A 26,694-nucleotide genomic window follows, 5' to 3' on the forward strand; every position below is an offset into this window, starting at 1 on the left:
GGCCTCATGAAACCCAGAGCAGCTAAGCAAGCTTTTGGTTCAGCTTTTTTTAAGTCTGAACACAGCCACATGATGGACAACATGATAATTCCCTTTTCATCTGGTCAAAGAAACGCTGAATGATACTAGACAGCACAGAAAGGGACTAGGAAAGGTATCTGGTATTTGCAAAGCACTTTTGATTCAGTGAAATCACATAGCACTGGAAATCTGCTTAGGAGAAAAAACAAGGAAAAATACCTATAGATACCAAAATAATCCTGTTATTGAGAGAAATCATTTTGTTTCTGTTTTGAAACTAGTTTTCAGTTCAATTGCTTTTGATTTTAGATCATAATGGATACAGTGATACTGAGAGTGAGAATTAGAGCTTTAGAGGATGTTGTTTTGACAAAAATCACACATCAAATGCTTTACAGCATTTTCTCTCACAGCAAATTTCCAAATTTTCAGTTTAGTTTAAATTTTAACTGAATATTTTTGAGGTCTTTAGAGCCTGTTATCTGCAGAGTAGTACATGTGACACATTTACCAGAGATCATGTTGCATGCATGATGTCTACTGTTTCTTTCCCATGCTAAAAATCTGATAAGGCATTCTTGACATACTACAAATTTCAATGCACTTTAGTGGAAAATTTCAATGTACAAGAGATGGTCTAAAAGGTCTGGAAAGGCTTTTTAAATAAGCATCATGCAAAAACCTTAAATTGCAACTGAAATGCCCTTCCATTTTTGCTGATAAAAAGTGGCCAACTGATCTGCTACATTCACATACACGATGTAGTAACTTGGTCCACAAATAGCTCACTGTTACAAGTGGATTTCAGGAAGTGCACAGTGTAAAATCAGATTTGTGTGAAACACCAAGTTCATTCAAGGAAATGTCTGAGAGGGTGTGGGGGGCGTATTCTGGAATACAGAGTGCTAATTGGTAATGTAAGTATTTCTCAGTGATTCTATGGATCCCTGAGCCACGATTCCTCAGTGAAAACTATGCTGAAAATATTCACTCCTATAAAATTATTTGTATTTGTAACTGCACATGAGACTGAATCCTGTTACCCTCTATTCCTTCCTTTGAACAGCTTAGTTTGCCACACCATCCTGTTGATGCATTCATGTATCAAACTGTCTTTGCAGTAATAATATAGAACAGGCCAACTAAGACCGAACTTCTCCCCTTACAGGACAGACAGAAAAATAAGATGTACAACATTAATTCTTTGTGGTTTTGCAACTCTGATTTAAAATCTGCAATTTCAGGCTGTCTTCTTCAATAACATGCATGCTATTTATGTAAGATATTACTAGAAAAATGGGCAGTTTGTTTCACAAAGTGAAACTTTCCCCAACTCTTGATCTCTGTGAAAAATGTTCTGCTGTTTTTTTTCTAACTAGCTACCCTTTGGTTTTTGCAAACATTTTGAAGTTCAACTCTGCTAATGTTCTTGCATTTAGCATGCTCAGCAGATCATAAATTTTATTCTGTGTGAATGACACATTATCTTCAAAGCATATTTTTCTCTTGCATTTTTCATGTTCAGTTTACTACAGCTCAGTCTGGAAATATGCTAAATTTATTATAATGAATATTATTATGTAGAATAGCAACAATTTAAAATCTTGCCAGCACATACGTCAACAAATATTTTCCTCTAGAACTCTGGTCACTAATTTTCTTTTCAAGGCTGCAAGCAACACCATCACAACACAGCCTTTTAGTAAAGTCTCTTGAGATTCCAGACACAGAAATGTTGACCAAAGCAGTATCAGATGCTCACCACAATGAACTTAAAAGTTCTCTGCATTTGTTTGCAGACTTTTTGAGAAGGGGTCTGTTTGACCTTTTGAAATATGCACTTCTCTGCCTACTTTTTTTTTTCTCTCTCCATTTATTTATCAGGAACCTCAATTCTCTGTTATCCAGATAAATCTGAGGAAATACTGTAAAGAAAGAAGATTAGGGAATAGTGGAAAGAAGACATGACAATTATAATGAAATTTCACCGTATGTTTACTGTTAAAATACTATAACAACCAAGCAAAAAGTATAAATTAAGTAGCAGAAAGGGTATTACACCCATTATGATCTCTATTTCCATCTTTAATTGGATGAGGAGCTCTTTCCAAGTACCACTCCCCAAAGCGGGTGCAGAATTTCTGGGCTGCAGAGCCACAGGCCTTTGCTCACAAAACCCCTGAATGGGACCTGGAAACATCTACTTCACCCTTTGCTTACTCATCCAACCTCAAGAGGCTGAGCAAAGTATCACATAGTAGCAAAAACACTGATGAATCAAAACTTTGTCTAATTCTCCCAGATTTTATTGGAGATGATGTCACAAGTGACACCCCCACGGACCCCTTCAGCCAGGGAGGCTGGATCTGACACCTTGGCTGTGGCATCAGACCAGAATGACCTCAAGGCAAGAGCAGAACTTGCCTTTAGTGACAGCTGCAGTGCTGGGTGCCCAACCCATGCCTTCATTACTGCACCTTTTCAACAGGAATTGCATTTTGCTTTGCCACAGAAATATATCAGTGACCTTTCATACTGGAATCATCTTTAGGTCTTGAACAACTAAAGCCATAGATGACTTGATCTACATCTGACATTTTCAGCACATATAAACTTACCACTGGAAGTTAAGAACCAACAGACTAGTCATGTTTTAAAGCACACAGAACTTTTCAGACACATAATTCGTATGCCAGAATGACACCTTGAAGGGATCAGACTTGCCTTTCATTATAAGGGAATGGATATTCAGGTAAAATGGAATGTGTCAAGTTTCAGCCCAAATGATGACAGCCACTGAAAACAAAACTGAAAGAGGCATAGGACCACAGAAAAAAGTCATCTTGGGGCATAAACAGATCATCACCAAGACATAAATCCAGTTTTATGATTCTACTTCCAAGGATCATTCTGCCTAATTGCTGCAATTGTTTCAAAATTTGTTGTGCGCAACAAAAACTAAAGACCAATTAATTTGTAATTTATATCCATAATTCACCTCTGGATTAGAGTAGCTGCTCTTTCATGGTATGTATCCTGACCCCTTGCATTCAATATATTTAAGAAAAACAAAACAGAGAACTTCTCAGTCTATTCACAATTAACTTCACACGGGGCAGGTCTGAACACAGATTTTGTTAGAGTTCTAGTTCAATTTTCATAATTAAAATCCCAGTAGTACTAACCAGATTGAGTTCATTTCAGTTTCCTGCAAATAGCTATTTAATACAAACTCACGTGAACTGAAATGTCATTGCTTACAAGAAGTGTATCAACAGCACAAAACCACTTCAGATTAACCCTCATAAAACACAGTAATTTCCTCATTAAAGGGACAGAAATCAGCCACTGCCATAGCCCAATCTCTTCAGCAACAGCCGTTGGAGCTAAGGCTTGCAAGAGAGGCCAGTGAAGGAAATGGATAATGAGGATGGTGGTCATTTGGTGTAAAGCCACAATCTGAGCTTAACCACAGTTTCACGTGACTGACAACGTATTTTTGTATTCTGTAAATGGTGGGTTTCACTACTGGCATCAAAAGCAATTGTTTCATCTTGGAAAAATGACAGTGACTAAAGGCAAAACCACTTGTCTGAAACATGTTTTGTAAGTAGAAATGATAAAATTTGCATTAAGAAAATGGAAATTTTAAAAAGGTCACTAACATCAAAAAACCAATCTGCCTTCTACTTATGCCAGACTTCCCTGTGATGCATTGCATCCCAATTTATAATTATGAGAGGATAATCCAGTCCTATGCTTTTCCTTATACTTCCCAAATTTGCTAGGCTCTGTTTTGCCATCTTCACAAGTAACTTTGAAACTGCCAGGCACCAGCACTAAAAGCCTCCCTGAAAAGGTACACTCGTGTCTGAAAACACAAAAAGATCAAAATGAAAATTAAAAGCAGATGCACTTTATGTACTAAAAGGTTTTTCCACTTTGATAAGTGGATTATAATGAAGTGTGGCACCATGTTTCATACAATTTATTAATCCAGTCCCACTTATTTACACTCTCAAACAGCATAATGATTTCAATGTTGGAGCATGGCCAAAACTCACATGCAGAAATAATTAAGAAGTTATGTGAAAAGATTGGTCCTTGATGGGTTTCGAGGGGTTTCCAAAGAGACTGACTGACTTTTAGTTAACCAGTAGACTAAAGCTAAAGTAGTTGCAACACAAGACAAAGTGTGGGAATTGAACTCATTTTTGAAAGGGAGTAGATACTTACAGAAAGATAACCAGAGCCCGACTTGATCTGCCATTACAGCCCTTGCAAGCCTGGAGAAGTTGGTATAGAAAGAAGACCTCTCTACACTAGTGCTGATACAAGCAGGGAAACTCCCTTTTTTCCAGACAGCACCTATGACCTTGTCCTGAATTTACCCATCAGCTACATAACTCTGCAAAAAATGGTAAGGAAATAAAACTCAAAATCGTGTGGGAATATGAAAGGTATGAGTTTTGGGAGGACAAAGTCATAAAGTGCATAGGTCATGGTGATGAACGCACATAATCAGGTGATGCCTCTACAAAGCTTCTCTGGCCTCTAAGAGAGGCCCCTCATCGTCCCCATGGGCTTCCTTGGGCTGCTTGAGGGTCCACACTTTCTCCTGCACTAGTGTCTTTGGCAAGGCAAAGTTGAAACTAGTCCAACAGCACCTGTACATTTGCACCTGTACAATCAAGTAGAAGACACTACAGGATAGGAGTGGCAGTGCTTTACCTCTGTTTTACCCAGGTTTGGGTGTCTACACTGAGTAAAAGGGAAAATCAGGGCATCAGTGTATGAAATGCACAATTTCTTTTCAGAAAAATATAGTCCTGGTTGGCAGCTCCCTCCTGGGCACAGGATTCTCCTCCTGCCTCTAGGAGCATCCTTACATCTTGTAGTTCCAAGGTAATGGTCCCTGAACATGCTGACCCACTCAGCAGGTCAGGAATACTTACTTTAAAGGGTGAAGTACACAAATATGGAAACACCGTTGGGAGAAGCTCTCATGCAGAAAATGTATTTTATTTATTCACTGATGCACAATGACCAGTTCATTTTATTCACTACATTTCTCATCCACTAACCTCTCTTTACTCCTATTCCTCAAATCTAGAATACAGCTCACTGTTATCATCAGGCAAGAAAAGACCCTATATAAATTGTGTCATTAGGAATTTCTACAGAAAATTCCTACAGAGGATAAGTGACTGCCAGATTCAGACAATTTATCACACTGTGAAGACATCCTGTGAAGTATCAGAGGGACCACTGCTTATTTTGATAATTTCATTCGAAGTAGGAAGAAAGGAGGAAGAGTTGCCAGCATAAGTATGGAAAGAAAAGTAATACAAAAGGGTGTAAGAGAAACTGGAAGCAAAGATAGGAAACAAGCAATAAAATTACTGTTGGAAAAAATGCTACTCCATGTACCAAGAGAGAAATCCAAAATAAAGAGTTAATGGCAAGGCACAGTAACAAAGCAAAATTTGGAAAGGATCAGCATCAAAAGACACCTAGGAACAAGAGGATAATCAGGATGTAAGAAGCAATGCAGTAGAGAAGAATTAAGTGCCAACAACACCCTGATTCTTTCTGTAGAAGCACTGCACAGTGGAGCAGGCTGGCATGGCAGCGTTCTCTGTACGTATTCCCTTTGCAGCCACACCTGGAATATTGTATGCAGTTCAGGCACTTCATTACTGGAAGATATAAACAGACTGGAGGAAGTCCAGAGAAGTGGAACAAAACTGATTAGAAGCCGGAGGGACTGATTTACCAAGAAAATTTAAAGTAGCCCTTTACCTGCCTGTAACTTCTCTGATAATTAGAGATGGGAAATGGTAATGGCCTAGTTCAAGTCTCCAGTCACGTGCCTTAAGCCCTTTTGCCTTGGGCATCTAAGCATGTGCCTAGTTTTAAGAATACATAGTACACAAAGATTTTGACCTGATGATGAGAACAAGATTAAGGAAGGAAAAAAAATTTAGGCTACATACCAGTGAAATCCTCACAGGAATTAATTATGACTAAATGAGCTACCATAAAAGATGGAGATTACATTGCTTGAAATTTCACATTTTACTGCTGATAATGAAAAGAGTTATTCACATCTAAAGTTTATTTTCTGTGAAACAACAGGACTGTTCAACAAAAACAGTGTTACCATGTACACACGACTTTGCCACAAACATATAGCAGCAAGTTAATCTGTCCAGCTGAAGAGACACGATTAAGGAAACATTTTTACCTCAGACTGTGTAAGCCAGGTGGAATGGTTCTGAAAAATAACAAATTATATCCCAGCAGGAAAGTAACTGGATTCACCTAGCTCCTCACACACTGACATTACTAGGAAGGGATTTTTAGGAAACCAGCATTTTATGTAACTGTTGAGCTGTCAGCAGGGCTCTACTGAAAGACACTTTGAAAGTCATGCAGTGATTGCCAGAGCTTGATCCAGGGAACAGGCCATTACCATTCACACAGGTTTTGTATGTGATCTGGAAAAAACCCCTCAAAACAACCAACTACACAAAAAATACCCCAAAAAAGCAAAGCCCAGCTGCAGGCAAACAAGCCTTCTGGGATGCAGCTTGCTAGAAGATCCCCAAACAACATTTCAGACGAATCGTCATGTTTGGGCAGGTAAGATTCCTGAGCCCCTCGACGTATAGATGAGGCCTCCCAGAAATGTTATCTTAAATGTAACCCTGTGCCCCCACTCCTCACCCCAACCCCTCTAGCTGGGTCTGAAAAATCACTTCTTGATGCTCCAAAAAAAGCAAAGTTCATACTTCCACTCTGGAGAAATACCCAGGACAGATTCTTAGATCATAAATGAGGGGTGAAAAAAATCAATTATGGAAGACAAAACAGAATTCTGCAGTGTTTTCTGGAAAGTCAGCATTTGTTAGTTAAAATATGTTGGATATGCATACCTGAATAGCACGCTAGCCTGGGCTTTTGTTTATGCAAGAAATGCAAGCTTCATGCTACGACTTCTGCATTATTTTTGTAATTCAACATTCTTCTGCAACCTACATTTAGACTTATGAGAATGAGATAATAACTGGCACAAAGTCAACAGGTCTCAGCTTCAGTACATCATCAATGCCTTGATTTTATACTATGATTTTTTTAATGGACTTTCTGCAATACAGTTTTAAAGGTTTGGCAGAAGGTAAAATGACTGCGTGGTGGATCATTACTTTGACTACTTACAAAGTGGTACCAATAAGCCTGAGAGTCCCACTCCAGGGACTTTTTTTCCCTCTTCTTTGTATAGTATATGTCAAAATGAATCTGCAAATTGGTTGAAATCTGTCAAAAACCAAATTATCATCAGTGAATATGGTAGGTCTACATATAGTTAAAGTTGCCTGACACTTCTCATTTTAAGACCTCATTTTCTATTGCTTATAACTTTACCACACATTAGCAGTTAGGGTTGAAATTTTCCATGCTGTATGTCTGCCTCAGGCTGAATTTTATTTTGCGAATATAAGAATGTATCAGCTAGAAACCCCAAGCTTAGAGCAAAGTAAGTTTGTGAATAAGGGTAGGGAGGAACATGTTGGTTTTCTCCTGTGTTACATTTTTCACAGACATATTTGAGAAGCTCAAGAGCCTTCACACTTTGAGACAGACCCTTTGAAGCATCACCGCTCTGATACCACAGATGTGCCTTTTGCCATCTCATACATTATCACTTAAAATTATAACGGATCACAGTATAAAATACTGAAAAGTTGCAGTTTGTACGTGATATGATTTGCAAAGGTTTTGGTGGAGGTTGGCTGCCAACCTCCAAAGTTCCCTTCTGCAAAGAGCAGAGACCAGGGCAGAGGGTCTGAGCTGAGCTAGAGCTCCAACCACCTCTTCCATGTGCCAGGCAATGCTCTGGCACAGGGACTCCATGCAGAAAACCCCCCCCCACATTCTCAAGATGCAGCAAGGGAACATCCTGGAGGAAAGAAAAACACGGCACAGGTTGCAAAAGCAAAGGGAAGCAAAGAGTAAAGCAGAAAGTGTCTACTAAGGCAATGAGCCTGATGTGTCACTCCCACAGCTTGATTTTTCTGAGTGTTTAATGTTTTTAAAAAAGATTGCTTTCCAAGGAGGCAGACTCCACAGGTTGGGGAACAGGTCTCCACACGAGGCAACTGGAGCCAAGCACCCATGCTCCCAGCTCTGCTGCACCCAACTCCAGCTCTGCCCACATGCCTTCATGGTCCCTGGGACTTAATTTGCTGAGCCTGTCTGAGGGGGTGAGCCCCAAACAGCCTGATGCCACTCTCTGTTGTCATTTGTAAGCAGAGCGAAAGGAGCTAATGGCAGCCACAGAAAGTTATACATGCATGACAGACCCCAAGAAACACTGTTTGGCCCCCAGGTTATTTCTAACAGACAGCTACATGGCCTCACAGTGGTCCACGAGTGCTACACCAAGGGATGTATGTTCCTCGTGCATCCCACTTCACCTCTCCCTCTTTGGCCCATGTGTTTCTGAGGAGAGCAGAAGACATCAGTTCCACAACACCTGACACGCTGCGCTGGTACAGGAGACTGCAAAATCTTCCTCATAACCTCGAGTTCAGCTTCAGAAGTTAAAAAAATTGCTGACTTTTAATTTAGGTCCTCTACTTTTCTAAAACTTCGCAGGAAGAGGAAATGGGGCATTAAGATCCTAACCACTGAGTAGAGCAGCTCTGGAGGAGCAGATTCTATGCTCCCACACCTGCTGTGCAGTCCCAGCCTGCCCCCACACCTCTGGCTGGGAGTCAGAGCTAAGCACACCCTACACCTGATGGGGTGCAGGAACATGGGCTGTCTCTCCCAAGACACACTCCCTGCCCAGCCCCTTCAGGTAGGGGGAAACTTCTGCCCACTGGCCAGCGAGGCCCCCCACCACAGCAGCAAGAGTAACATCCCATGTATGTGAAGCCTGAACAAACCAAAACCCACAGTAAAACTACAAACTTGAGAAAAAAAAATTAAAAGTATCCTGCAATATGAACTTGTGAACCAGTATCATCACAACCTGCAAGTAAGGGTTACAGAATCACAGAATCAGCTAGGCTGAAAAAGACCTCTGAGATCACTGAGGTCAACCTTTGACCCAGCACCATCTTGTCAACTAGACCATGCCACTAATTGCCACACCCAGTCTCTTCTTAAACACCTTCAGGGATGGTGACTCTACCACCACCATGGGCAGCCCGTTCCACTGCCCAATCACTCTCTCTGTAAAGAACTTCTTCCTAATGCCCAACCTAAACCTTCCCTGGTGCGCCTTAAGACTTGCCCTCTGGTTGTCTGGAAGAAGAGACCAGCCCCCATGTGGCTACAACTCCCTTTCAGGTAGTTGTAGAGACTGATAAGGTCTCTCCTAAGCCTTCTTTTCTCCAGGCTAAACATCTCCAGCTTCCTCAGCTGCTCCTCATAGGACTTGGGCTCCCAGTCCCTTCACCAGTTTCCCTGACCTCCTTTGGATGCACTCCAGTACCTCAATATCCTTCCTGAATACTATGGCAGCTTCCGTATCTGCATGCAAAAATTAAATCACAGCACTTAAGAGGGATATGGATTACTGAACCATCATACAAAAGTTTGGTCTGGGGAGTTCCAGTGCCGCATCCACACGTTACACTGCCGTGGTAGCAACACACTCCTAAAACAGACCTCGCCAAACTCAGCAATGTTTTGCTGTGCGTATGATTACATCGACTTTAATTAGGTAACCGGCTCAGTGGTTTTGATTGTTTTAATTGGGTAAACACGTGACAGGGATTGATGTATAATTAAGATGAACCTCAAAGATAAGTGTTCACGTTTAAGTGGTGGAGTGGACACATTTTGTCGCTGCCCGAGGACGAAAGAGTAGAAGTACAAAGTCGAAAGAGCTCCTCTCTTTGCTCAGTCAGTGATTGCTGACCTCTGTTTTTCATTATTCCTAGGAAGTGGTCAGTTAACCCTCATCATTAAGCAATAAACCGTGACAGAGAGCACTGATTAATGTGCTGCTCACCAACAGGGTCAGGCACGAGGAGAAACCCACGTCGGGCTTCTGGCAGTTTTAAATGGCCATTAGTTATAGTTGTGCAAAATGAAATTAACCCAGCTAATCAAGCACTGAGAAGCTCTGCCGAGGGTCAAGGGTTCCCAGGAAACAAAAGGTACAGTATGTTTACATACCATGGAAAAAACTCCAAACCCTGACAGGCTGATTAATGAAAATGAATATATATCTGATAAATTTGACCAAACAGTGAACAAATGTAATATCAGCACTGTACATACTAACTGAGAAAAAGTCCAGTAGGAAAGGAGGAGGAAACAAAAGCAACAGATTGACTTCAACAGCCTACTAAAATGTGCTCCAGGACAGCTGCTGCTCTGCTGCAGATGACCCTGTTTAGAGCCCCCCTCCCCAAAATCCTTCCTGCCTGTCCTCATCTGTAGACAGGTTTGCTATTTTACCCCTTCACAGACTTGGCCACATGGCCCCTATGTGCCTCAGTCCTGATTTATCACACATGTTCCCAAATGGGTTTGCTGTTTGTAAACTCTCCTCCTATCAGGCCCCAGAGAGCTGAGGAAGCACACAGAGCAATGGTAAAAGCACAGCAGAAATACACAAGCTAAACATGCACGCATGCCAGTTCAGTCTGTGACAGACATGATGGGTTTGAGCACCAGGGTTGTTTTTTTCTGAACAAGTATCTTCCTCTCACTTTAAATTTAATCTTCTCTTATTAGTCTTGGCAAGTCCCACTGTAAGGCGTGACCTCCATGTCTGGAACGGGAGAAAGGTTTGTGCTGTGGCCTGCTCTGTGCCCTTGCTGGATGCCAGAGGAACTTCTCTCCTATTTTTCTAAACCTTTGTTTCTGATCTGATTTCAGATGAAATCTTAAATTTGTCCCATATCTAGATGAAAATTATTTAAAGGATTTCCCTCACTTCTTCATCTGACAACCTTCATTTTAAGTGAAGCCTCCAAGAAATTCAGATGCATACTGATTCGGGAGTATGGACTGCGTAATCCACATAATGTATGTACATATGGATTTTGGATTAGCCCCACCTATATTATCTGGCAATACTTCAGATCCATCTTTGCCTGCAAAATCTGTGTACCTTTGTAGAAGCACACATAGCATTTCCCAACTTATTCCCTTAGGGAAAGAAAGTGTTCTGGCAGAGTGAGTTTGTTATTGAAAGCTTCAAGGACACAAAGGATGGTAACAGAAACAAGGGCTTTCTCCTGTTCATAGTGGAATGGTAATAGAAAATACAGCAAGAGAATGGCAGTAGGAAGTGATGAAATGAATGTCAGAAAGATGATACTGTCCTTTGGTTCTCTATTTCTGGAATATTTTCTAACTCAATGAAAAACAGGGATGCTCAAGTAAGCAAATTTACCGAAATACTGTTCAAAAATTCTCTGCTGCTCAACTCTGTTCTATCTCATCACAAAACCCTTTTAGCATGTACTAATACATATGTTTTGCTTGTGCTTTTATGTCCTTCACTTTTTCATAAGCTTTCCACAAAGGATCTTTTATTATTAAACAGTCAGTGAAGAACTCATCCTTGTCATATTTCCTCTTCCTACTTTGAAATGAATAATTAATAAGGAATAATTGCTAGGTATTCTTTCTAAACTTCTTACATGGAAGCAGATTCCTTCAGAAAATAGAACAAACAAGAAAAGATACATCTTGGTGTATCCACTATATCCAAGTGCTTGCACTATTTTCCAGCACCCTAATTTATTTAATAAAGCTGTATGCAATGTTGCTGTATTAAAATACACTGTACATGACAGACTGTCTGTGCCCTACATTCTGCACAGAGTACCTGCATGATGACACTGCAGAAGTATAAAATATGGAATATAACTTTTAGTTCTCAGGACTCTGTAAACCACTTGAACATCTAGAATTCAACTGCTTGGGCTGTGTGCACCTTCACAACAACCACCCTCCTCCAAAAGAAATGAATGTACAACCTGACAGTTTCATTCAGGAATATGGTCCTATCACTGTAGGAATACTGTCTTCCTGTTATTACTAAAAAGACTGCAAGTAAAAGCCATCATTTTTAAGTAGGTTAGTGTCTTTTCATTTCCTTTTTTAATTTTATGAATAGTTTAGTATGCCACTGCACACAACCTAAGAAGTACTTATTATTACTTTTTCCCCATAGTCCATCATTATCATTCTGTTGTATCAGAGAAAATTAGCACCTATCACTTACATAATTTCAAGCACTATTGTTAAGCATGGAATTTGCATGCATGATATGAAGTATAGGCTAACACAAGTCCATTTGCTAAGTCCACGTGGTAAAATGGATGAATAAATAATTGAATGCTTAGCTCCAAATATATAATTATTCTTAGGAAAAAAAATCAGATAATGAGTCTGTGAAAATACATGTAATAATAATCATTTACAGATAAATACCCAAGACAAAAAATGCCCCTTCAGAAAGGGAATGATATAGTTGGATTCCTAACATGTTTATACAAAACTTGCAAAACCGCCAAAGTTTGGAAAGTACAGGACTATTGCACTTCTTCCCCATAGGCATCACTTGAAATTAAAACCCTTCTCCCAGGCTAATCAAGAAGAGGTTTATCAGAGAACTTGTGCAGGGCATACAAAAGGTTTGTAAACCTTCAAACCGCAGTTGAAATTGTTCCTGTTAGAAAAGATGCACAGCTCGGTTTTTCAGCTCTGTTCCCACACACACCATCAGTCAGTCTCTTCCTAAGAAAGGAACATTACCTTTTTTAATGTCATCCACAACCCTGCTCTGTGATCAGCTTTGTTGCTCTGATGTTGTGAGGATTGTTTGCCATGTGGCTCCTTCCAACACACAAGTCTTATTAGTTATTTGCTACATGGGGGAGCAGGTTCTGCAACAGTGAGTTCAGGTCTAGTCCTTTTCTGTACAACAAACTGGTTTCCAAAGAAAGCCAATAAATGAGTGGGTACAAAGGAGAGAACCACACTCGAGTTCTTGTGTCCGATAGCTCAAATGAACACAAACACACCACGAATAAGAAATGCGTGGAGAAAATTTCCCTACTCTGAATAAGGCTTTCAGCAAGAACCAAGAAGAATTTAAGACAAATGAGATGAGAAGCAGAAACCTGATACAACTGTATTAATGCTGAAAGAAATGACACCTTTTCTGGAAAAGGTATGAAATGTTAAGTTACAAAAATTCAAAATATTCTGTTTATCACAATGTTCAGGGACACAAAACTAGGAATGCCTTTTGTTGGAATCTTGCAAGAACAGTACCAAAAGTTTCAAAGAAACATTTTTTTTCTAAATCACTGTTATACCCTTTTTCTGTTTTATGGACATCACATTGTGGTTTAAAATAATGCATCTGTCTTTTTATTGCAGAACTATTCCCATTTTGGTGTTTTTCTCACCCTGTGACTTGTAAGTCAGCCTACGTTCTACATCTCTAGAATACATTTCTAAAACATAACCTTTCCACATTTATTTTCTGAGGCATTTATTTAGTCCTTTTGAATTTCTTCAGACATTCTTTTCCAGGCAAGAGGCACTGAACAGTTTCATTAAACATAAAAACCTACTGCCTAAAACAGTAATTCCATTACAGCCCTTTGGCTCTTATTACTGGTCATCTGGTGTACCACTGAAGAAAATCTGTAAATGGACCTTTTTTTAAATTATGATGTAATAAATCCAGAAAAAAAAATCTGTTAGGAAGCATGAGAGTCAATCTTGAAATGCTAAACATCATTTAGACTTGACAGAGCTTTTAAAGCTGAGTTTCCCATTTGCAAACGCATATTAACTACCAACATGAGTCAGCAGGAGGTCTTTGATAGGTCCAGACAGGAGCTTGAGATCCTCTAGCAGTTAACCAAGCTCCACGAGGGTAACTCTATGCTGGTTTTCTCCTTACAGACTTTCTTTGGTCAGAGCTATTTACTTTTCAACTAATAGACTGCAACGCTCACCAGTGCAAAACAATGCAATCTGAAAGAACAAAAAATGTCATGTTTTCTAGAGGAGAATCAACTAGATGCAAAGCAGTTCCTTTTGTCTTAAAAAGCAACAGTGGAGGGAAAGCCTGGAGCAAGGAAAACTTACCTTGAGAGGAGAAAAATCAGCCTAGGGAGCATATAACAAATGGGACACCACAGGTCACACCCCTGAGTGCTGAGGGGCATGATTCATGTCACCAACACCACCCCTGATTACCTCTGAAAGATCATAGCAACCAAGATTCCCAAGGACTAGAAGGATGCTGATGTCACTTTTATCTTCAAGAAGAGCAAGAATACTTTTGTTTCCTTTAATCAAGAGGAGGGTCAAAAAGCTTGCCCTGAGGGAATATGGAGTCTCTACCCTCTGAGATACTCAAAACCCACCTGGACAAAGTGCTGAGCAACCTGTTCCAAGCAGGAGGGTTGGACTAGATAAGCTCCAGAAGTCTCCTCCAATTTCAGTAACTCTGTGACTGTATAATGCTCTCTCACCTGGACCAAGTTAATCCACATGAAATAGTGCTCTTTTCATAAACCTACACATCACAGCACAGTCCTTGCTAGCCCTAAAGGTACAGAGCGATTAAGGCATATCTTCCATAACAAAGAAATGCTATACCTGGATGAAGTTTTACACAAGGAAGATTCTAATAAAACAACAGGAAAAGCTTCTAAAAAGAAAACAATATTCTGCAGAATATTCAGGAAAGGTGGTTAATTCATCATCATAATGCATTTCAACAGCCTATGCAGAGGAAAGGTTCAAACTGAAATATTAAACATGTTGGAATGTACTGTGTGATCAATGGTAAGGACAGGTGATTTTGAGGAGCCACAACAAAAACTCCCACTAATGCAGGTATGTATGTACTAGAGAAAGTGGATTACAGTCTTTACAAATTCACTTCAGTCAATGGTTTAGGCACAGCTCCTAGGACCTTGAGGCACCTTGTTGCTATTTAGCTGCAAGTAGCTTTCCTAGGAAGCACCATCATCATCAGTGTTTCCTGCACATGACCACCTTGGAACCTTCTCTGGTTGCTGCTGCTGAATAGGGAAGAAGTCTCAGACTTCCCAACACCTCTAAACCTGAATTTTGATCTAACTCTTTATGTCTCTCACTACATTATGCCTTACTTCTACACCCTCATTCCTGTCCTGCCAGACCTCTGGCTTATTCTGGGGATGGATGATGTGGATGACGATTTAGGATGAATCAAGACCACAGTCAAAAGGACTCTTGTCCTTGAAGTTCACATTGGCATACTACTGAAAAGTGCACAAAGGATTATGGAGATTTAAAGAAGAAGAGAGAGAAAAGGAGAAAGCAGAGAGAAATTCAATACCTGAGGCAGTTGAATGGTGCCCTGGAGAACGGGACTGCATCTCCTTTGCCATGGACTTACTTTATAATAGTAAGCAAGAAAAAACGCTAATTATCCTCCTTGTTTTCTGAGTATTCAACTTGCAATCCAAAGTCTGATTTGCAGTGGTTTAAGTGACCAGAGCCCTGAGGTCTTAAATTTCATAAATCATGAACCCAAAATCAGTGGGTAGGTCTGAGTTTAATCTGTGTCTTATCTCCTCAACTGTGGAACAGGGGTAGTAACCACTCATCTCACAAATTAAACAATGTTTGTAAAGCAGTTAGATATTAGTGAGGAGCACCACAAAAAAAGCTCTGTAGGAACTGAGTAATTATGTATTCTGAGCAAGCGATGAATAGTAATCAGCAGCGAAGGCACAGGACCATACATTGAGCAATGAGAAGAATACAAGATACTGAATAGCTCCTCATCAATTGAACCTTATCCAATCTGTTCAATAAGCAAGGCACAGTTGTAATCGAAAAAGTTGTACAGGCCAGTAACATTCATTACTTTCATATTTAGATATGATTTTGCAAACTTGGGGATTTTTTATTTCCGAACATATTTTAAGAATACCAAACTGACAAAAGCCCAAGCAGCTCAAAGCCCCTGAAACCCACCATTATATCATAAGAACCCACACAGCAGAAAGGGGTGAGAGAGGACACAGTAACTCCAAACTGCTTGTTTTTACTTGCTCTAATCATGGACAAGGTACATACAAAAGCCCCACATCATCGTCACTCTTGAAATGGGTATTAACGGACTGACTAAATCATGTTCCCTTTCTTAGGGCTCTGGATTTGGCAACTCAACCATGAGAAATGGCACCAAATAATTTTGAAAGTTAAAACCGGGTAATATTCCTGCTTAACAGAATTTTCTCTCCATAAACAATGAAGAGCTGTGGGCTCTTCTATGCTGATCATGGGCCATTATTTCTAAAAAACCTGACAAAACTGCCTCAGTCTAAGTCTAGACTTTAAACCTAACAAAGGCACTCCCAAACTTCAACAACCTAAAACTGTGCTCCAAAAAAAGGCTGAAATCCTGGCTTCGTTTAAGGCAATGGGAGATTTGCCATTACCTTTCCCACTCTATTTATATCCTAGATGCTAGAAGATGCCTTGTTCCCTCTAACAGACAGATCTGTATGTACATTTTATCTTTTCTTTTTTTTTTTTTTGTCTGGAGACTGTTTTCCCATCCCCCTTTTTAAAACAGGATTAGGAGGTACAAAAAGATGCTTTGTTTCTAGCTCTATGTACTTATATATTTATTTTGAGGTTTTAGCTATTAAAAAATTTCTTTCAGCCACGACACTGCAAAATCCCTTATCTCCAACATTGTGGTGCTGAAAGCACCTTCCAGCCTTATCCCCTTCTGGCTCTTAACTACTTAATCTCAGACTGGAAGTGCCTTTTCAGGCTCTAAAAATTTTCTGAACCTTGAGGGTTGGAGAAGAGAAGTGTTATTTGCTACTGAAAGTGAAAATTATAACACTGTTTCTAGAGACTGCCAAGACAGGCAGATAACGGCATTTTATAAAGTAGTACCACGTTTTAAGGAGCTAAAGCATCTGATTAAGGATGTTTTATGGTATTTGATATGCTCTATGCTGTTTGATATAGAAGATCTTCACATATTTATGTCCAATTGCAAATTCCAATTTGAATGTTCGTTCATGCTTTAGTTATCCATTTAGTTGTATTCTAGGCATTCCAAAAAACCTCCAACCCAGCAGCACAGTGTCCAAGAAGCCAGACAATTACACTTCAATGACAGGAGATTTCTCAGTAGCCAGGCTCTCACCTGAGGGGATTACAGGCCAATGTGACCAGCATGAGGTCACTCAATGGCATCTGGGGGTATCTGCAGAGGCTTAGGCAGATAGCAAGGAGTTATTTCAAAAGGACTTCACTCTCCTGAGCTTTTTTCCTGAACTCAAAACGAGAAAAGCCATTGCATTCATCTGCTAGCACAAATACAAAGCAATTCTGCCCTATGCAAGGTCTTAGCACTTCACATCAATTTTTTAAAACCTGAAGTTCTGTATCCCTGTGAAGATCTAGTCAATCACCATCATTACAAATAGAACATCCCAAAAACGTATTGATTAGTTCACTCTCTCTATTACTCTTACTTCCTTCAGTTTTTGAAGTCAGCTGAATTCCGCAGCCTTACTAGGACACAATATTAACCAAAAGAGACCTCTTTGGCTTATCCTTTACTATCACAGATAACCAATTATATTATACATCAACTATTTCTCTTATGCTCAATTTCAAAGTAGGTACTTAAATCTTTCTGACTTTTTTTTTTTTCAGAAAAGGGCCCTTAAAAGTCCCTCCTTCTCGTGGTTTGCAGGATTTTCAAAACAGCAAACTAACTAATGTAAATTTTTACCCATTTGCTCTTATTTCAGTACAGTTCTTAGTTCAAAATAAGTTCTCCTCCCTCTTGGTTGTCTGTTCCTCAACTGTGAAATATTTATAGACAGCAATCATGTCCCAACTCAGACTCTTTTTGGGTAGGCTAAAAAAAGCTAAAAGCATTCAGTCACCTGATGTAAGATAAATTTTTATTCCCCAGATCATTTCAGAAGCTCTCCTGGTGTGTTTATGTGACTGAATCAAACTGCCTTTAACATACTGGTGACTGAAGTAAATACAGTATTTCAAATAAGAATTCCAAGCATCATTTGTGCCCTGGCACTGTGAATACTTCCCTGATTGCTTGAAGTACTTGGTGCATCTGACCACATGGATTCTGTATGACTACATTACACATGTGGCTCAGCTACCTTGGAACTACTGCCTAAAAGATGAATTTCCCAGGAAGCATCCTGTCTATCTTCTTTATGTGGCGTATATAAATAAAAAATCCATTCCTTTTTTTTAAAAAAAGCAGTTGAAATATTCGAGGAAACACTAAACTCATGGCTGTGACATCTGAACATCTGTTAGCCAAATATTTCTGGCTACTGTAACTCAGCATGCATTCACAGGACAATTCCACCTCTGTGAACACTCTGACCTGCTGGGACCTTAGCCTGTGACGTGTTAAAAAAGAAAACAAGAGAAATAAATTACTGCAACTGAGTTCCTTATCACATCTTCCCTTCTCTTCATAAGGATGTATGTAGAAGCACATGAAAGCATGTGGGATGTTTGAATTTGTGGCCATGAAAGGCTTTTACCCAAGATAAAGCAATCTTACCACTGCATCAATGTTCCATTTACTGCATATTGTGCTTGTGCAGACTGGTATCACCTGCTGAATATATTATTTTATAGATGAAGCAGCCTAGAAATTAGTATTCATAAAACAAAGAACAAAAGACAAACAACAGACCTCAGAAGAATAGTTGCATGCAGCCCTCCTGGCCTCGCGCATGCATTTTTCAAGGTTAGACAGCAGCCCATATTTAAATTCTCATCCTCATACTTGTCTGTACCTCTCTACAGCAACACTTGCTTACATAGTAAATAAGTTACAATCAAAAAACTGCTAATGTTGGAAAGTCTTGGAGGAGGGAAGAAATTATTAATGCTTTCAGAAAGGAACAAATGTGGATTTTAGTTTCCTTGATTTAAAGTATTTTTCATATCCTTTTCACAACTATTAACCAACTTAGGGTTCTTTGTGGCACTGCAGCTGCTAAACCCACCTGTTCTGTGCTTGTTTTCAAGCTGTAACACTGTATATCACCTGGGTGGTTCCCAAATCTACTCTCTCCTTTCTGAAAAGCTACCACATTATGCCTGGATCTATCAGTGTTCCACTTCACATTTACCATGCATCCAGCATCTTTTATTGAGTATCAGGCAGTGTTTTTCATGCAAGCCACATAATCCAGAGAGATTTTCCTCACATTTTACTTCTCCCCAACTTTAAAATATTCAATTGTAATATATGCTCTATCCTTTATTCTTTCTTTTTTTTTCTTGTGTCACACTTCTTGCTGATTTATTTTTTCCCCTGTTTTTTGGGTCCAACTGCAAACCTTTTTAGTTCCTTCTTCCTATCAGTTTCCTGAACTCTGAGCCCCTACTAAAACCAGCCAGGAGGAGGAATGAAGACTTCATTTCACAGGGCAATACTGCCTGCCAGAGCAAAAAACCCGGAAAAAGTCCTTTTTACATATCTATGAAAGCATGGAAGGCTGGTGGCAGCTTCAAACCTATGATGACTTAATTATTTAAATTTTATTTTACACCTATTAACCATAGCATATCAAGTAAGAGTAGCAGCTGCTACATGAATTTGACCAGCTCACTTGCCCTCAGCAGATCACCCATCTGCTTGCTCCTCACCTAATATTTCTGTTTGATAGGTTGTAAAACAGATTCTTGCAACGGGTCAGGAACAGAGTCAACTTCAAATCCCACATAGAAATTTCTATGAAAACATATGGACATCTATACTGAGTGATGTCAAATTTAGAGAGGCCACTGACCTCATGAAAGTGGATAAAAGGAAAATTGCAGCCTGTTATGGAAAAACACTGACTCCATTACAGTGAATGAAGCAGAAGAGCGGCGAGTGAAGAACTGTATGTATAATTAATTATACTAATACAGACCTACAAAATTCATGGGTGCACACACTGCAAAATGGTGTGCAAAATGCTTTTCTGTTATGCATCAATCTCAGCTTCCTACAGCACAAAAAATATTGCTTCCTTAAATTAAATAAGGTAAGCTTCCCTGTTCACCAGCAGTATTCTACAAAAAATTATGCTAATTAGGTAAATTATTCAAGAGTTATGTATGTCAGTATTTGTCATACCTCGATAATTTTTCCACTTCAATTTAAATGAAAAAAAAAATTAGGAGGAACACACAGAGACTTTAGTTTCTCTTTATTTTCTACTGGGGGTTGTAAAGTCTTGGGAAGTTCTTTCATTTACAGTGCATAGGAAAACCATAGAAAGATTAACTATTTCTGAAAAAAAAACATGTTACACATACTGAGATTAGCTCAATTGGTTAAAACTTCGTTGTAATAATGCCAAGGTCATGGGTTCAATCCCCTATGTGGGCCATTGACTTAAGAGTTGGTCTTGATGATCCTTGTGGGTCCCTTCCAACTCAGAATAGTCTATAAGCCTGTGATCTGCTACAGAACTCAGTACTGTGTTCCCTCTTGTGTGGCCTTCTGGAAGCAAAGACTAGAGAGTACTTAAGAAAAAAAAAACAACCAAAAAACAAGCCACTCAAAACCAGAGTATCCCTGGGATACTGTGCATCTGGCCCATTGTTAAACACTTGCACAGTGCCTTTGCTTGGCAAAGAACTGAATTTATCTATCACTGAATTTCCACACTGGCAATAGCCCGCAATCCTTCATGCAAAGATGGGCCCCTCAAAGCTGTTGAATCCCTTTGGTTATGGCACAAGGGCTGGCTGCGTTGCCTGGCAAGGTGACTGGTGGGCTGGACCGGGGTCTTGCAGCCCAGGTTGCTTTGTGCCTGTGTTTCCAGAGCAGCTGAGCACAAAGGGAGAGGAGGAATGGCACTGCTTTTCCATAACGCTGGCTCTGAGGCAATCTCAGTTCCCACAGCTGGGCTGAGACCCTGCACATGGCTGCACAAGAAATTTCAGCCCTTCCACTACTGAAGCGAAGTCTTGGATAACCTGCTGTTCAAACATCAGCGGAGGTGGAGTTTCTTTGTTACCAGGCTGCTCACCGAGGTGCACAGCACATTTACTGTATCCAGGAGGCATCAGATCAGACTTTGAAGTTTCCTTCAGCCAAATTACCCCTCACTTTAAATTGGCAAATAGCAAAAGTTCATGTGGAAAAAACCCAACCCTAGAAACTTCTATTGCTAGGACTGAGGTGAAGAGAAATCTATTTTTTTACTTAAATTAGAAGAACTAGCTTTTAAGGTGAACCTCCTGAAGCAGAAATCAGGTGTAGAATCTGCTGCTTATTGAATATCACATCTTTGTATTTTAAAAAAGGACAAGCTTCCCCATAACTAAACCAGTATAATTTTTTTAATCCCATTTTAAATAGCCAAAAATCTCTGACCAAATATGCAAAATAACTGGAAGAAAATAGTCATTTTTGCTGCAGTCTTTAGCCTCATATGGAGACGAAAAAATGCTTTCCTTTTTTCCTCCCTTCAAGCCAAAGAAAGAATAAAAGATTAGAAACTTAAGAAACAATATAAATTTTGATTTAGGAGAGATTACCTCATACTTGTCTGGAACTTGAACAAATGAAGACTGAAAATGCAAAGCCTAGAAAAGAACAGCTGTGATTCCTGACTTCAAGCTTGTTATTCTCCTTAGAGAAAGCTGCTTCAGTGGAAAAAGAGAAGACAGGAGTGGCCAGGTGCTTTAGGTTCCCTCACAGCATAGTGTATTTTCAGCATGTGACTCTATTATGACCATAAATTAAAGCTCAAATAACTTCATCATTTGCCATATGTATAATTTAGAAAAAAAATATTATGTAATTATCCCATGTAAAGTGTATTCTAAATATATACATCTTAACTTTTGCAGTGACACTATTTATCAACAATTTCATATTTAAAGGACTTCAGTGTTTGCAACACAGATCAAATTTACCTTAATGACAAAAATCACATTTCTTCATATCAAGTCAGTCAGCAAAAAGTCCATGCCTACTTAATACCAAAACTCATACTTTGATAATTTACAGCTCTGTAATTAATTCCCTCTGAAACTACTCTTGACATTTCACCAATAAACCCATTTTAATACTTTTTTTTGGTCTACAGTTCTCCTTCTCATAAATTCATCAGACATTTCCTGCTATTTCCAAGATACGATTAACTGGGAATACAATTAACAGATTTATAATTGGAAATGCAAGCTGTAGTCTCTTTGTTCTTGTGTTTCTTGTTTTTAAATTCCAACATAGTTGTTATTTGCAGTTATAATCCTTTTGGTTTTATACTATTTCAGAGGAGCCCAAAGGAATTGCCACTCAAAATCTGTTCAAGGTGGGCTGACAATTTTAGCAATTCTAATGAAGACCAAAAGAGTTGGGTGGAGTGCAGGGGTTCCTCTCTCCAAATCCCTCTTCTCTCTGTTTCCATGCTTTTTGACACAATTTGTCTCCCCACTTCAAAGACTCACAGAATGGCTGAGCTGGAACAGACCTTTAAAGGTCCTTGCAAAGAGCAGGGACATTTTCAACTAGATCACACTTGTCCTTCTCCTTCCACCTAAACACTATCTGCTCTCTACCATGATTTCCATCTCATCATTTCTTTAGAAGAACTATCCGTACTCAACTCTCTAAATTAAACCAAATGAAACTTTCCTTTAATCAGTAGAAAGTAATGACTAAAGGAGGAGTTGCTCTGTTCAAAGACGGCATGAACTGCAACACAGGATGGTTCATATGTACACCAGAAAACACTTTAACCATGACGATGACCAGTCCTTGTTGGCAGAGGTTGCCAAGAGCTATTGTGGAGTCTCTATCCTTGGGGATATTTAAAGGTCATCTGGACACAGTCCTGGGCAACTGGCTCTAAATGGCCCTGCTTGAGCAGGGGAGCTGCAGAGATGACCTTCAGAAGTTCTTTTCAATCTCAGCCATTCTGTGGTCCTGTGAAAAATGAAATCAGCTGTTGCAACCATATTGAATAGCAATTGGAAGTTGAGGCCATTTTTGATAGACTATAATTTCTATGCCACTTTCTACTGAGGAATGTTTAGTGGATCAAGAAAGAAATGTGTCCACGTACATGCCAACAGAGTGTGCAAAATATAAGTGGAAAGATATACTCAATTTTTTAAAAAGTCTATACACGTTATTTCAGGGAAATGGTGAGTGAAAGTTGAGGAATTTCTCCTATTTTTTACCAAAATCTTTTAGAGAGGAAACAATTCATTTTAACTCAAAGAAATTAGCCACTGGATTTATAAATTCCCCAGAAAGCTGTTTCTATGTTCACAGAAAAAAGTATTTCTGTTTTCTTGTAATAAAGACAAGGATGCAAGTAAAGAACACAACTTCAGCTCAGTGCTGAGACATGTATGCACAGGATCTACATTTAAAGCACTTCTTTCACTTTGATTTATTTCTTTACTTACACCATGCTCTGAATGACCACGGTTTTAAACACATCTTAGTGCACACATAACGCAGAGTAATTATTACAAATATTTAATTTCAATCAGGAAACCTTGGAATAGAGTGTTTCACAGGTCATGTTCCCCACTGATAAATTTATGATGACTCCACAATAAACTTTTTCTTACAAAACTACCTACAACTTCTATTCATATTTACAGTCTCCAAATGTTTAAAGCCAAAATGTATATTATATTTTTTGCTATGTTCTTTTGTGGCTAATACTCTAGAATGTACTTTTATGCATATATATGTGTGTGTGTGTGTGTGTATATGTATATATATATATACACACACAGATATATATATTTATAAAAAAACCATAAAAATGCAAGCTAAGAAAAAATTTCAGTGTTTGCATAATAACAATGCTAATGGTTGCATCAAGAGCATAGTCATGTGCATAACAAGCAGATGTCTAGACAGTGTTCACATACCACTGGTAGGAACATGTATGTTAATATAATGACTCTAAAAAAGGTACTTTAAGCTAGTTTAAAAATCATTACACATTTTTGAGTAAGGTAGATTTGTCTTTCATTTTTTAAGATTTTTTTTTTCTTAACTTGTAAACTTTCAGTAATTATGGATCACTTTTAATTATGCTTTTAAAATGTATTTCTATGCCTGATCACAGAGTGATCTTTTCCTAATAACGTTGGCTTCTGAGGCTTGGAAACACAGTCTTTTTCATGAATTCCTATGAAGTTGGATAGGAACATCATGTCAGAACAGGCATCAAAACAGAGGAATATGGTAAACGTAGCTACAATAGTAGCTTGAAATTACAGTGATTCAAGACTGGGAAGGAAGCTTTCCTGGGAGGCAGGAAAGGAGGAATGAAGATATCAAAAGGTGCTGTCACTTCACACAGTATGTGCAGATGTATGGAGAACCTCACCACCGCCACAGATCCAAAAAAATGTATCCCCCAGATTCAGGGGCCAGCTTAGATATGGATGTCTGCAGACCCACCCATGATGTGGCATGGAAGCACATGGAAGAAATTACTCAGTGAAAATAAGGAAGGTTTTACAGTTCATGCACTATATGAAGCCATTAAATTCTCAAGGAAGAAGTTGGGCAGCGAAGGCATCAAGGTCAGCTACTGCACAGTTGTAGGAGAAAATGCTTTCAGCAGTGGGAAACCTTTTCCATGTCCTTATAACTTTGGAAGTTCACTTCAATTAGATTGACACTTTTCATGATAGATAGATAAATAGATTGATAGAGAGATATGACATGAAGTCTTGACTTCAATGACGCACAAGCCCTCCAGGTCTATTTGACAGAGAGCTAAATCCTTATTGCCATCAGCAGTACATTTAAGAAGAAATTAATCACATTGCACACTGCTTTGCTCTTCTCAGTGCACAAGCAGGACATCATATCAAGAACCTATTTTTTTCCTTCCAGGTTTTTCTTTACAAAGGCAAAGCATTAAGTCGATATGTCCTGTTCCACCTGTGGCTGTAAGAACATCTACTCATCAGCAAAGACTTCAAAAAACCTATATAATTTTTATGTCTTTTGCATGCCAAGAATTCTTATATCAAAAACTTAATTTTTATCACTTGAAGGAGAGGCTTGCAAAGTCTGTAACACACACATTTTCTTTCACCCTAATAACCCAAGTCACTGAGAGACAACACCTACCAGAGGTCCTGCAGCACTACTGATCCCAATGTCTTTCTACTGAGATGCCCAGGAAAGACCACAATTTTACTGTCATGTAAGGCTGATAAGGCATAATGAGACAAGCATATTCATTCTCCAGTAAAGAAGTAGGAATACGTTTACATCTACTGTATCCATGTGCATTAAAACCCACAAAAATCCACTTGGAGAGGTGGAGAAGCAGCTTGATTCAAGAGTGGCATGAAGTAAAACAATGTAGCATTTAGAAGGCTTTCATTGCAGAACACCCTGGCATATTCCACATAAATTATAACTAATTTACTTGGACTTCATTCAACATTTTTTTTCACATTAACAACATAGAATTATCAACAGTAGAAATATTTATATGTGTGTATATATATTTTTTCTTAAAACTATTATATTCTGCATTTTCTTCTGCATTCATATTTTCTGTATTGTATTTTCTTACCTTCTACTGCTCTCTTGAAGAAAACTTTACAGCTGCCACATGTAACCACCCCATAATGACATCCAGATGCCTCATCTCCACACACCAAACACACTTTGGAAGGTCTTGAAGATCCAGTTGATACACTTCTCAATGAAGAGCTGAAGCAAAAATAATCAAACAAAACAGCTATGAATATTTCAAATCACACTGGCCATAAGACAAAGTTCAATTAAGAATTTATAACAGGTATATTGCTCAAGGCACCTAACAATTAGAAAACCACAACTCTTTCTGACGGTGCCTGGTTGGATACATGAATTGCTTTAATTAGTTAAGTGCAATATTTTTATTGTCTCTTTTAAAACAACACCCACAATATATCAATGTTAATGTGAGAAGTTACCACAAGGGCAGTGGAATTTATTGGTAGCAGATGATTAAAACAGAAAATAAACAACAAACAAACCAACCAGCCACTCTGGCAGCAACTTGACAGCTATAAAGTTTCTTTCTGTTCCTTTGTTTGTTTGAAGCCTTCACAGCTAAGGAACACCTGTACAAAAACCACTAAGGCCACTTTATGAAGTAGCACAGCAAAGTGCACTCTTCTGTCCATATTCCTTCTTATCACTGCAGTGGTCCTTCAGTTTATTTCTAATATTTCTGCAATTTAATGGATTACTTCCAATAGAGTTTTGAAGCCCTTTTACATTCTCCAAGTGCAGAAGACCCTTCCATATGATTGTAAGTACCAGATAAGCAGCACAGGAGGTTAAGACCATCCCCAAGTTTTGCAGATTGATTCATCTTGCAAACCCTGCTTCAGTTATCTACCACCTTCTGCTGTTGAGTCTTTTTAATCCATAACTTTGCAACAGTAGCTTTAGGAAGTATTTTCCATTGGCAACTCTAAAAAAACCAGCACACTTCAAAACCAAGGCACATTCCATGATGCTGTGAGTTTCCTCCCTCCCTTCTTCCCCCAGGAACTGGAAATGCCACTCTAGTGTTATCAGTATGCTTGGAGAAACATGCCAGATCCTGAAGG

The 26,694-nt window shown here is 39.1% G+C and overlaps 1 protein-coding gene across 5 annotated transcripts in view; it reads right to left on the reverse strand.

The window, feature by feature from the left end:
* The window catches only part of NR3C2 (nuclear receptor subfamily 3 group C member 2), a 206,784-nt gene that overhangs the window by 63,649 nt on the left and 116,441 nt on the right, over window positions 1-26,694 (reverse strand). For all 5 annotated transcript variants that reach the window (XM_071555642.1, XM_071555640.1, XM_071555639.1 and 2 more), the window contains exon 3: window positions 25,665-25,804. In XM_071555642.1, coding sequence (XP_071411743.1) covers window positions 25,665-25,804 — 140 coding nt within the window. The remainder of the gene's footprint in view (window positions 1-25,664; window positions 25,805-26,694) is intronic.

Source organism: Pithys albifrons, chromosome 5 (genome assembly GCF_047495875.1).
Source record: "Pithys albifrons albifrons isolate INPA30051 chromosome 5, PitAlb_v1, whole genome shotgun sequence".
NCBI classification, from domain to species: domain Eukaryota; kingdom Metazoa; phylum Chordata; class Aves; order Passeriformes; family Thamnophilidae; genus Pithys; species Pithys albifrons.